General features: G+C 45.6%; 1 protein-coding gene across 1 annotated transcript in view; it reads left to right on the top strand.

The window, feature by feature from the left end:
* Positions 1-13,363, top strand: part of SLC6A15 (solute carrier family 6 member 15) — a 143,719-nt gene that overhangs the window by 51,302 nt on the left and 79,054 nt on the right. Inside the window, exons 2-3 of the mRNA XM_063927678.1 lie at positions 3,352-3,812; positions 11,151-11,308. Of these exons, the coding sequence (XP_063783748.1) occupies positions 3,524-3,812; positions 11,151-11,308 (447 nt within the window). The 5' untranslated portion in view covers positions 3,352-3,523. The remainder of the gene's footprint in view (positions 1-3,351; positions 3,813-11,150; positions 11,309-13,363) is intronic.

Genomic DNA, 13,363 nt, shown 5'->3' on the forward strand with positions numbered 1-13,363 from the left:
GGGTCAAGGGGTTCCCTATACCCACAAAAAGTTTCTTTGTACCATGCTTTGGATCTTACACTCTATGGGGTATATTCAATAAGCGTCGGGTCCATTCCGACATGCAGTTGTCAGAATGGACCCGACAATCCCTATTCAAAGAGCGGCCAAATCCGACTGTTGGATTTGGCCGTTCCCTGTGTCCTGTCCTGCCGCTGCTGTCAGTGGCTGCCGGGTGCGCTGACAGCAGCGGTGGGGGGAGCAGTGTGCGGCGTCTGGCGGGGGGGAGTAGTGTGCGGCAGTCGGTGGGGGAGCAGTGTGCGGCGGCCGGCGGGGGAGCTGTGTGAGGCGGCCGGCGGTGGAGCTTCCAGCGGCGGACGGAGCTGGCAGCGGGAGTGATCTGTGCGGTGGCGGAGGAGGCACTTCAGGTACTATCATCCCCGTAGCCCGCCGCACCGCTCCCCATCTCCTCACCTCAATCCAACTCGTTTTCAAGTCGGATTGAGTTTGTCGGAAAGGGGGCCAAAACCTGTCAGATTTGGCTCTGTTTCCGACAGCAGCAGGTGGATCGGCGGGTATTCCGCCGATCCACCTGCTTTCCGACAGAATTCCAACAAGTCGGGCTTCCCGACTTGTCGGAAAAAATGTGCCCCTATTGAATAGGTCGGAACCCCTTCCGACCTATTCCAGTCGCAAACTGTCGTCTCTCCGACAAGACGGCAATTTCCAACTCTTATTGAATACAGTCCGATACCTGCTACCAGTGGCTACCTTCTGCTCATGCGCCATCGCTAGAAAGATGGTGCCATCGGCAGTAGTTATTGTGGAGTGGCTGCACTGGGGAGGGAGATGCCAGGTGCACACAGGACCATATCACTTAAAATGTCCCTGACTGTCCAAACTTCACTGTTTCATATGGCAGACTTAAATTTGACAATGTATATAATTTACAAAATGAATTTAGTTGACATTAACATTCTAATGCCAGGATTAGCTACTTGCTAGGCCTATTACCCACTAAGTATCCTAGGCCTCTGCCTAGGGTATGATGGGCTCTACAGCCTGGTTAACCCTTTATGAAGACGTGGTGAACTATGCCTCCCAAGTTTATAGTTTTCAAACTATTTTAGGTATCTGGCCAAGCAGTTTTCATTTTCAATATAGTCCCATCAATGGCCATGTACTGCACTTCCTCATCACCTGACACTTGTGTTATTACATTTGCCGAGTTCCTCCAATCAGGACTCAGCACATGCTTCATTGATGTTATGGTGGTTTGGTGGAAGGCAGACTTTGCTTAGATACTGCACTCTTATTCCAGCTATTCTTATTTTCCTGCAACGCATCCTGCAAGACTAAACGTGATTGTCACTCAAATGCACTCAATGCACCTGAAGACATTTGCATTATCCAAGTCTAAATAATTTTCTTATCCACAGTAATATTAAATTAACAATCTCATTGTAAACTAAAGGTGTTCCAAGTACAGTAGGTTTAATTGTTCAGTTTGATCATTTGTTAGGTAGATTGACAGACTGTTGCAGATTGGTCCCTCCCTGCTGAATCAAATTAAAGTTATCCAACCAAATGTATTCGCAACCAGAATTAGCACCAACCATAACAGTGCAGGAGGAAGTTGAGAGTGAGTCTCTCTCAGGAGCCATCATTGAGTTACTAGAAGATGCAGGTAAGGTTGCTGGGACTAGTTGTTTGTTTCTCAACAGCTGGAGGACAAGAGTTCTAGAATATTGGTCTGCTTCACAAGGATTGAAGCAGTCCAGTGTAATGTAACATGTTGGCTGGTAGGTTGGGGCTGGAAGTTCCATTAGTAAAGCCTGCTGAGGGTTGTGGAAGGTAATTCTCCCTGTGAATATGAAGCTCCACAAAGGTATGGTAAAAGATGCAGGAGAATGCCATTGTAAAAGCATTTTGGCATGGCTGATCAGAGGAAGATCCTGCTCTGCCACCATAAAGGTGTGTACACATGGTGAGATATTTTCTTTCGATTTTGACTATACAGTCAAAATCTCAAGAAAAGTTAGTGCAGATCGCAAGGTGAAAGCACCTTGCGATCCCGATTCGATCCCGATGCGCGGTCCCGCCAAGTTGGCATCGCAAGAAAAGATAGACTGTGTAGGCAAGTCAATCCTTGCTAGATCGGTGTACTATCTAGTTCATCTCACATGTCAATGACATCCCACATAAGCCAAAATCTCACATAAGCCAAAATCGTAAGCACACATAGTCCATATCTCAAGAAAAGTTAGTCAAAATCGGTGGTGCTGGGCTGCGGGGAGTTCAAGGGAAATAGCATAGTCAAAATCGGCTATAACAAGGATCTCACCATGTGTACACACCTTAACACTCTTTATATTTGTGATCCTTGTATTTTACAGAATTGTGATAGCATGTGTTTGGACCTATTCAATAATACCAATATTTGAAAGACTATTCCAGTTATGAAACATATAGCAGAAGATGTAGTTAGTGAAAGATGTCACTTGGTAATTGCCATAGAAAACCTTGATCAAAAGATATAAATGATTGAATGGGAGAGCTCTGCTGGAGTAATTTTTTGCACTCTGTTATAATCTTGTGGACAGTGGGCTTGATTCATGTTTGTAAGAAAAAAGCAAGTAGCTGGGCAAAACCGTGTTGCACTGCAGGTGGGGCAGGTGTAACATGTGCAGAGAGATTTTGGTGGGGTGTGTTTAAGCTGAAATCTGAATTGGAGTGTAAATATAAAGCTGCCTAACTTTATGGGCTACATGCAAAAGCAGCCAGGATTTAACCTGCATAGAAACAATATAAATGTATTTGCTCCCCTTTACTGTACTTGCTTTTATTGCTTTACTTACAAACGAATCAGGCCCAGTATTTCTAAGCTTGATGACTGAAAATGAAATAAATAGGCAGTAAAGAATACAAACTAAATAGTGATTGTCCTTGGAAAAATACATAGAGCATATTACACAGCTTAAGAACATTTGTAAGATTTACAAGAACTTTGTAAAAATTCTTTATGAAAAGTATAATTCCATTTCTAATACACTGCGCTGCAAGGCTACTTTACTCATGCTGTGGAAAAATTCTGCATATTCCCGTGACTTGAGATATTCTCCATTAAGTGAAGTGAATAAAGGCATTATGGTTTCACAATGAGGAGTTAAAGTAAAATAATCCTTTCTAGCTAATATAACAGTAACTTTAATCCCATGCTTGGCTGTAACCCCATTGTTAATAAATATTCTGTACTAATGCATTTTGTATCCTGCCTAATGACTATTGCAGAAAGTGAAATGCAGACGTAGGGGTGTTGAAATGACTATGAACAAATTCTCATTATGTATTAAATTTATCTTTCATTTCTAGATGCTGGAGCACCATGGATCTTTGAAAAGCATTGTTTGTGAATATAGTAGTTAAAATATTCTCGCTGAAACAGACTTTGATGATTGAAAGCGGTACCTGTGGACTTTCTATCATTACACTTTCCATCATTACATCTTAAATAAATACAGAAAATACAGACTTACTACTTCAGATGCCTAAGAACAGTAAGGTAACTAAAAGAGAACTGGATGATGATGTTGTGGAATCAGTTAAGGATCTGCTTTCCAATGAGGATTCGTGTGATGAAAGCTTTAAGAAGAGTGAGCTGATGGTCCATGATGAGTTAGATAAAGATAGAGATATTGAGGATGGATCAGATACTGAGGATGAAAGACCAGCCTGGAACAGTAAACTCCAGTATATTCTTGCACAAGTTGGATTTTCTGTAGGCTTGGGAAATGTGTGGAGATTTCCGTATTTATGCCAGAAAAATGGCGGAGGTAAGGGATATAAATTTACTATGATTGCATATTTATTACAGATAACATATCCATTATATTGTATAATCCTGTATTGAATACAACTAATATATTAATTACTTAAAGTTTGCCATGTTCATGCCCATTTGACCATGAATATGAAGTAAATATAAATCAGGACTTACGGGTTTATGGCCTGGGATTCCTTCTATACATGTTCAGCTGTAGGACATGGCATGTGCAAGCAAGCAGGGGATACTGGGAGGGGTCCCATTGGTTCCCTCTCAAGGCATTATGCGAAAAGGAGCCTATAGGCGTCTGTTGTGTGTTGCCTACCGAGTACAAGCTCCACAAAGTTTTGCTTTACTGAGCTTTGTACATATGGGGAATGTGGTTAAACTCCGAAACTGCAGTTTTCAGAGTGTTGACCGCATTTTTGCCTTAGTACATCCCACTATTCATTGCTGTATTGCTTATGATTTTACTTATGATTCTTCATTTTGTTTGTTTCTTCCATTTCCTACTGCCAAATAAGTCCTGTTCCGGTAGCTAATGCCATCTTCAGATGGTATTAGCCAATGTAGCCTATAGGCTACACAACTAAAAATAAGATTTTACTTACCGGTAAATCTATTTCTCGTAGTCCGTAGTGGATGCTGGGGACTCCGTAAGGACCATGGGGATAGACGGGCTCAGCAGGAGACATGGGCACTTTAAGAAAGAATTTAGGTTCTGGTGTGCACTGGCTCCTCCCTCTATGCCCCTCCTCCAGACCTCAGTTAGAGAAACTGCGCCCAGAAGAGCTGACAGTACAAGGAAAGGATTTTGGTAATCCAGGGCGCAAGATTCATACCAGCCACACCAATCATACCGTATAACATGTGAAAACAACCAGTTAACAGTATGACAAACGACAGAGCATCAGGTCAAACCCTGATGCAACCATAACATAACCCTTATTGAAGCAATAACTATATACAAGCATTGCAGAAGAAGTCCACACTTGGGACGGGCGCCCAGCATCCACTACGGACTACGAGAAATAGATTTACCGGTAAGTAAAATCTTATTTTCTCTAACGTCCTAGTGGATGCTGGTGACTTCGTAAGGACCATGGGGATTATACCAAAGCTCCCAAACGGGCGGGAGAGTGCGGATGACTCTGCAGCACCGATGGATGCAAACAAGAGGTCTTCCTCAGCCTGGGTATCAAACTTGTAGAACTTTGCAAAAGTGTTTGAACCTGACCAAGTAGCCGCTCGGCAAAGTTGTAATGCCGAGACCCCTCGGGCAGCCGCCCAAGAAGAGCCCACCTTCTTAGTGGAATGGGCCTTTACTGATTTTGGCAGCGGCAATCCAGCCGCGGAATGAGCCTGCTGAATCGTGTTACAGATCCAGCGAGCAATAGTTTGCTTTGAAGCAGGAACACCAAGCTTGTTGGATGCATACAGGATAAACAACGACTCTGTTTTCCTGACCATAGCCGGTCTGGCTACATAAACCTTCAAAGCCCTGACCACATCAAGCAACTCGGAATCCTCCAAGTCAGTAGTAGCCACAGGCACCACAATAGGTTGGTTTATATGAAAAGATGAAACCACTTTCGGCAGAAATTGTGGACGGGTCCGCAATTCTGCTCTATCCACATGAAAAACCAGATAGGGGCTTTTATGTGACAAAGCCGCCAACTCTGACACACGCCTAGCCGAAGCCAAGGCTAATAGCATGACCACCTTCCACGTGAGATATTTCAACTCCACCGTTTTAAGTGGTTCAAACCAGTGGGATTTTAGGAAACTTAACACCACGTTAGGATCCCAAGGTGCCACTGGAGGCACAAAAGGAGGCTGAATATGCAGCACTCCCTTTACAAACGTCTGAACTTCAGGTAGAGAAGCCAACTCCTTTTGAAAGAAAATGGATAGGGCCGAAATCTGGACCTTAATGGAACCCAATTTTAGGCCCAAATTCACTCCGGACTGTAGGAAGTGAAGGAAACGGCCCAGCTGGAATTCCTCCGTAGGAGCATTCCTGGCCTCACACCAAGCAACATATTTTCGCCATATACGGTGATAATGTTGAGCTGTCACATCCTTCCTAGCCCTTATCAGCGTAGGAATGACCTCATCCGGAATGCCTTTCTCTGCTAGGATCCGGCGTTCAACCGCCATGCCGTCAAACGCAGCCGCGGTAAGTCTTGGAACAGACAGGGCCCCTGTTGCAACAAGTCCTGTCTTAGAGGAAGAGGCCACGGGTCCTCTGTGAGCATTTCTTGCAGATCTGGATACCAAGTCCTTCGTGGCCAATCTGGAACAATGAGGATTGTTCTCACTCCTCTTTTTCTTATTATCCTCAGCACCTTGGGTATGAGAGGAAGAGGAGGAAATACATAGACAGACTGGAACACCAACGGTGTCACCAGGGCATCCACAGCTATCGCCTGAGGGTCTCTTGACCTGGCGCAATACCTCTGTAGCTTTTTGTTGAGGCGGGATGCCATCATGTCCACCTGTGGCAGTTCCCACCGACTTGTAATCTGTGCGAAGACTTCCTGATGAAGTCCCCACTCTCCCGGGTGGAGGTCGTGTCTGCTGAGGAAGTCTGCTTCCCAGTTGTCCACTCCCGGGATGAACCCTGCTGACAGTGCGCTTACGTGATTCTCCGCCCAGCAAAAAATTCTGGTGGCTTCCGCCATCGCCACCCTGCTCCTTGTACCGCCTTGTCGGTTTACATGAGCCACTGCGGTGATGTTGTCTGACTGAATCAGAACCGGTTGGTCGCGAAGCAGGGTCTCCGCTTGACGTAGGGCGTTGTATATGGCCCTTAGTTCCAGGATGTTGATGTGAAGGCAAGTCTCTTGACTTGACCACAGACCTTGGAAATTTCTGCCCTGTGTGACTGCTCCCCAACCTCGGAGGCTTGCGTCCGTGGTGACCAGGACCCAGTCCTGAATGCCGAATCTGCGGCTCTCGAGAAGGTGAGCGCTCTGCAGCCACCACAGGAGTGACACCCTGGCCCTGGGGGATAGGGTGATTAACTGATGCATCTGAAGATGTGATCCGGACCACTTGTCCAGTATGTCCCATTGAAAGGTCCTCGCATGGAACCTACCGAAGGGAATGGCCTCGTATGATGCCACCATCTTTCCCAGGACTCGGGTGCAGTGATGTACTGACACCTATTTTGGTTTTAATAGGTTCCTGACCAGTGTCATGAGTTCCTGAGCTTTCTCTATCGGGAGATAAACCCTTTTCTGGTCTGTGTCTAGAATCATGCCCAGGAAAGGCAGACGAGTCGTAGGAACCAACTGCGACTTTGGAATATTCAGAATCCAGCCGTGTTGCCGTAACACTTCCAGAGAAAGTGCGACGCTGTTCAGCAACTGCTCTCTTGATCTCGCTTTTATGAGGAGATCGTCCAAGTACGGGATAATGGTGACCCCTTGCTTCCGCAGGAGTACCATCATTTCCGCCATTACCTTGGTAAATATTCTCGGTGCCGTGGAGAGACCAAAGGGCATCGTCTGAAATTGGTAATGACAATCCTGTACCACAAATCTTAGGTACACCTGATGAGGTGGATAAATGGGGACATGAAGGTATGCATCCTTTATGTCCAGAGACACCATAAAATCCTCCCCTTCCAGGCTTGCGATGACCGCTCTCAGCGATTCCATCTTGAACTTGAACCTTTTCAGGTATATGTTCAGGGATTTTAAATTCAATATGGGTCTGACCGAACTGTCCAGTTTCGGGACTACAAACATGGTCGAATAATAACCCCTTCCCTGTTGAAGGAGGGGAACCTTGACCACCACCTGTTGAAGATACAATTTGTGAATTGCAGTTAACACTATTTCCCTCTCATGGGGGAAGCTGGTAGGGCCAATTTGAGGTATCGGTGAGGGGGCATCTCTTCGAATTCCAGCTTGTATCCCTGAGACACAATTTCTATCGCCCAGGGATCCACCTGGTAGTGAACCCACTTGTGGCTGAAATTTCGAAGACGTGCCCCAGCTCCGCCTGTGGAGCCCCAGCGTCATGCGGTGGATTTTGTAGAGGCCGGGGAGGACTTCTGTTCCTGGGAACTAGCTGTGTTGAGCAGCTTCTTACCTCTGCCCCTGCCTCTGGCAAGAAAGGACGCACCTCGGACTTTCTTGTTTCTTTGTGATCGAAAGGACTGCATTTGATAATACGGTGCTCTCTTAGGCTGTGAGGGAATAAAAGGCAAAAAATTTGACTTTCCAGCTGTAGCTGTGGAGACCAGGTCCGAGAGACCCTCCCCAAACAATTCCTCACCCTTGTAAGGTAAAACCTCCATATGCCTTTTTGAGTCCGCATTACCTGTCCATTGCCGAGTCCACAGGACCCTTCTGGCAGAAATCGACATAGCATTTATTCTAGAACCCAGTAGACTAATGTCTCTTTGAGCATCTCTCATATATAGGACAGCGTCTTTAATATGCCCCAGGGTCAACAATACAGTATCCTTGTCTAAGGTATCAATTTCCTCAGATAAGGTATCCGTCCATGCTGCTACAGCACTACACACCCAGGCCGACGCGATTGCCGGCCTCAGTAAGGTACCTGAATGTGTATAAATGGACTTCAGGGTAACCTGCTGTTTGCGATCCGCAGCATCTTTGAGGGTAGCCGTATCTTGTGACGGCAGGGCTACCTTCTTGGATAAGCGTGTTAAAGCTTTGTCCACCCTAGGGGAGAATTCCCAGCGTAACCTGTGCGTTGGCGGGAAAGGATACGCCATAAGAATCCTTTTGGAAATCTGCAGTTTTTTATCTGGAGATTCCCAAGCCTTTTCACATAACTCATTTAGCTCGTGTGAGGGGGGAACGGTTACCTCCGGCTTCTGTTCCCCATACATATGCACCCTCTTGTCAAGGACTGGGGTTTCCTCTGTGAAGTGCAACACATCCTTAATTGCTATAATCATATAATGGATGGATTTAGCCAATTTTGGCTGTAACTTTGCATCATCGTAATCGACACTGGAGTCAGAATCCATGTCGGTATCTGTGTCAACAGTTTGGGATAGTGGGCGCTTCTGAGACCCTGACGGCCTCTGCGACATAGGATCAGGCACGGGTTGGGACCCTGAATGTCCCGAGGCTTCAGCTTTTTCTAACTTTTTATGCAAGGAATTAACATTATAATTTAAAACCTTCCACATATCCATCCAATCAGGTGTCGGCGCCGTCGGCGGAGACACCACATTCATTTGCTCCCGCTCTGCTTCCACATAGCCTTCCTCATCAGACATGTCGACACAAGCGTACCGACACACCACACACACACAGGGAATGCCCTCTCTGAAGACCGTTCCCCCACAAGGCCCTTTGGAGAGACAGAGAGAGAGTATGCCAGCACACACCCCAGCGCTATAAACCCAGGAATAACACAGTAACTTAATGTTAACCCAGTAGCTGCTGTTTATATTGCTTTTTGCGCCTAATTATGTGCCCCCCCTCTCTTTTTACCCTCTTCTACCGTGTATCTGCAGGGGAGAGAGCCTGGGGAGCTTCCTCTCGGTGGAGCTGTGGAGAAAAAATGGCACTAGTGAGTGCTGAGGAAGAAGCCCCGCCCCCTCGGCGGCGGGCTTCTGTCCCGCTTAAATATGCAATTTTTTGGGCGGGGGCTCATACATATATACAGTGCCCAGCTGTATATATGCTTAACTTTGCCAAAAGAGATCCCAAATGCTGCCCAGGGCGCACCCCCCGCGCCCTGAACCCTTACAGTGACCGGAGTATGTGTAGGTGTGTGGAGCAATGGCGCACAGCTGCAGTGCTGTGCGTTACCTCAGTGAAGAACACAGAGTCTTCTGCCGCCTGTGAAGTCTTCTTTGCTTCTCATACTCACCCGGCTTCTGTCTTCCGGTTCTGCGAGGGGGACGGCGGCGCGGCTCCGGGACCGGACGGCGAGGGTAAGATCCTGCGTACCGATCCCTCTGGAGCTAATGGTGTCCAGTAGCCTAAGAAGCAGGACCTAGCTTCAGAGAGTAGGGCTGCTTCTCTCCCCTCAGTCCCACGATGCAGGGAGTCGGTTGCCAGCAGAGCTCCCTGAAAATAAAAAACCTAACAAATACTTTCTCTCAGCAAACTCAGGAGAGCTCACTGAAAAGCACCCAGCTCGTCTGGGCACAGTATCAAATGGAGGTCTGGAGGAGGGGCATAGAGGGAGGAGCCAGTGCACACCAGAACCTAAATTCTTTCTTAAAGTGCCCATGTCTCCTGCGGAGCCCGTCTATCCCCATGGTCCTTACGGAGTCCCCAGCATCCACTAGGACGTTAGAGAAAAGTTACCAGGGGAGGTATCGATTGGATCCCTCTCTGGACATAGGTAGCCGCACATGCGTATTCTGAGGACCGTGAATGAGCAGTAGTGAGGTCAGCACGTACAGTTAAGAGCTTTCACTTTACTTTTACAGATCGCAGTGTCGGGCTTCTATCATAGCCCCTTTCACTGGATGTGATTTATTAATAAATTTGGGGAAAACCTTAATTTCTTATTGCCGTGGTAAGTGGGGACAAGAAATTATAATTGTTGAAACAAAGTCCCAATAATTGATATACACCTGTCTCTCTTTCTAGGCTAACATTAATTACTTATGTGCATAGAATTCAGAGAATCAGAGCTTTATGGAAAACAAATTCAGTACTGACAAGTTCCTGAAACACATTTGTGAATGTTATTAATAGCTTTTTTTCCTCCTCAATATAGGGCAGTCTATATTTGAGGTGTTATTTACATTTAATTACATCTCCTGCTATTATGCTTCTTAATTACAGTCCTTCTCTCATTCTATAGCAGTTATAGGCATTCTGGTGCACTGTGGGGTTGGTCTATAATGAGCAGTCCTCTAATATTCAAGGCTGCACATTACCCTTAATATCAGTAATAAGTTAAAAATAATACATTTAATCAAAGAAACTAGCTGTAATAATAATATATCAGCAGGCATTTTAAACAAGAGCTGCAAGCTACAAGAAACAAATATGAAAATTAAGCAGAAAAGAGTCAGTGGATGAAGGTGAATTCATGGAAGGACATGTGTTACCCATCAATGTCCAATAGCTTGCTCATGTAGTTTATGGCTCTGTTTCTCCAATCAGCAAAGCCTACAAACCTGGGAGTGTAATTGAGACCAACAGATTACTCTCACATGACTACATAACATATTGGAGAACATTGATAAAAACAGGCTAGAGGTACAGTATATGAGCACTTCAGAGAAAAGTATCTGGTCATGATGACTCGAGGAGTGAGAAGGACAATAGACCCATCTGAACTCTAAACACAGATTAGGATTACAGCTGATGTTTTCTTATTACATTCCTTCTAGGTGCATATCTTGTGCCATATTTGATTCTTCTCCTGGTTATTGGAATTCCACTCTTCTTCTTGGAGCTATCTGTAGGTCAGAGAATACGGAGAGGAAGTATTGGAGTTTGGAATTACATCAGTCCTAAAATGGGTGGGATTGGATTTGCAAGCTGTATTGTAAGTATTCACTTTTGTGTATATATTGTGTAACCAGAATACATACTATTTTACCAGCGGACGGGATGCCGGCTGTCAATATCCCGCTAGCGGCATCCCATCCATCATAATGCCGGCAGCAGGGCGAGCACTAAGAATCCCCTTGCAGGCTCGGTGGCTCACTGCACTCACCACAGGATCTAGTCCTACTCTATGCGTGTCACGAGTGGGAATAGCCCTGGCGCGCCAGGATTTCGGCATCGGTATGCTTAACGCCAAGATCCTGACAGCCGGCATTTTAACTGCAACCTAATCCTATTTTAATATGGTACAGTACTGATTTTTTTTAAAAATTCTCCCTGAAAATGTGTTCCCTGTTTAAAAGTGTAAAAGCATAAAATGCATACTAAGGTGCCTATTTATCCACTCATATTTGTGGGATATCCCCCAAAATCACCTATTTTCAGGGGGTGCTTGCAAATATTAAGCAACAACAAATTATTTACAGGGGACTGTAGCAGATATTGGGGATATCTGCTTTAATCCCCCATTTTCACTTGCAAAAGCCCCCCCCCCCCCAGGTTTCTATGAGGGCTTCTTTTTTGCGGAATCTTCCAAGTTTCAGAAAGCAATGCATTCCAGACCATTTTCCCGGTAGCTAGCACTATTTCCAGATGGAGTTAGCCATCGCAGCCTACAGGTTACAGACTGCAAGAGTTACCGGAAGAGGGATCTGAGGGATCAGAGGGAACCTCAGTACTCTGCACTAGTGCACCTGCAGTGAGCAGACAGCACATGTGCAGAATGGCACCCTTCTCCCGAAGGAGAAGTGAAGTGATTGCATTAACAATCACTTCACTTCAACCACACCGCAGGAGCCCCGTTACTGTGGGTTTGTTTTAATGGGATGCGGTCAAGATGCCGCCGGCCGGAATTCCGGCGGTCGAAATACCGACGCCGGAATCCCGACCGCCACAATCCCGACATATTCTCCCTCCGTGGGTGTCCACGACACCCATAGAGGGAGAATATAATAGTGTGCCGAGCGTAGCAAAGCACCGTGCCCGCAGCGTGGTGAGCGAAGCGAGCCCGCAAGGGGCTGCGTTCCGCTCGCCACCCCTGTCGGGATTGTGTGGTCGGGATTCCGGCGTCGGTATTTCGACCGCCGGGATTCCGACCGGCGGCATTTAGTACTGATCCCGTTTTAATACATTCATGCAATCAGTAATTGCCATGAATAGAGGTGATAAGAAATTACATTTATCAAGTCTATGACCTGATAATTAATAAACATAACCCTAAATCCTTTTTGGTGTGCCATGAATCCAGAGTAAAATTTGCACAGTACAATTAAGCAGAAAGGACGCCTTTCACTGAACTATGTTACAGCTCAGTTACACCCCTACAGCAGCAAAATGAGATATGCAAGATATGTTCAAACCTGCATCAGCCCCAAAGTGCCTAAATCAGTCTCATGTGGATTTTTCTCCCTGTATGTGTTGACAGTGAAAAAAGAGTCTAGATTTGGTTGGCTTGATCCTAATGATCAATCTTCTTAAAAGTGACTTCATATTTCGTTAACTCCTCAACTGGATTTTAGTCTAACCAAATTTACAGTAGCAAGTTTATTGTTATAGGTGCTGGTTACAGATGCCAGTTCTTATTATTTGTGTTATACATTTTCTTAGGCTTTTTATTGAGAGTTTTTGAATCCGGTTGATCCATTACAGTTCTGAATAATTATTGTTCAGTTTATGTATATGGGCGATAATCGTTTAAAACTGCTCATGACAGAAAAGTTGTCAGAATTATTTGATTTGATTATTAAATATGTTTTACTGTTGTTCCAACCGTAGTTCTGCTGGTAATATGCACTGAACTGTGCATCGTGCCCATTCATTAGTCATTGTATGGAGGCATACCTAAAATCATTACACCAAGGGGTGGTTTAAGAGAGGACACTTTGTGCAAACTCTGTGCAGGTCTCCTTCCCTGCATATGGTGCCCGCCAAGTTCCTGGTGTCTTATCTCTACTGCGCCTATGACCAATGTTGAATACTTTTGCCATTGATAGTG

The sequence above is a fragment of the Pseudophryne corroboree genome, chromosome 6 (assembly GCF_028390025.1).
Source record: "Pseudophryne corroboree isolate aPseCor3 chromosome 6, aPseCor3.hap2, whole genome shotgun sequence".
Taxonomy (NCBI): Eukaryota; Metazoa; Chordata; class Amphibia; order Anura; family Myobatrachidae; genus Pseudophryne; species Pseudophryne corroboree.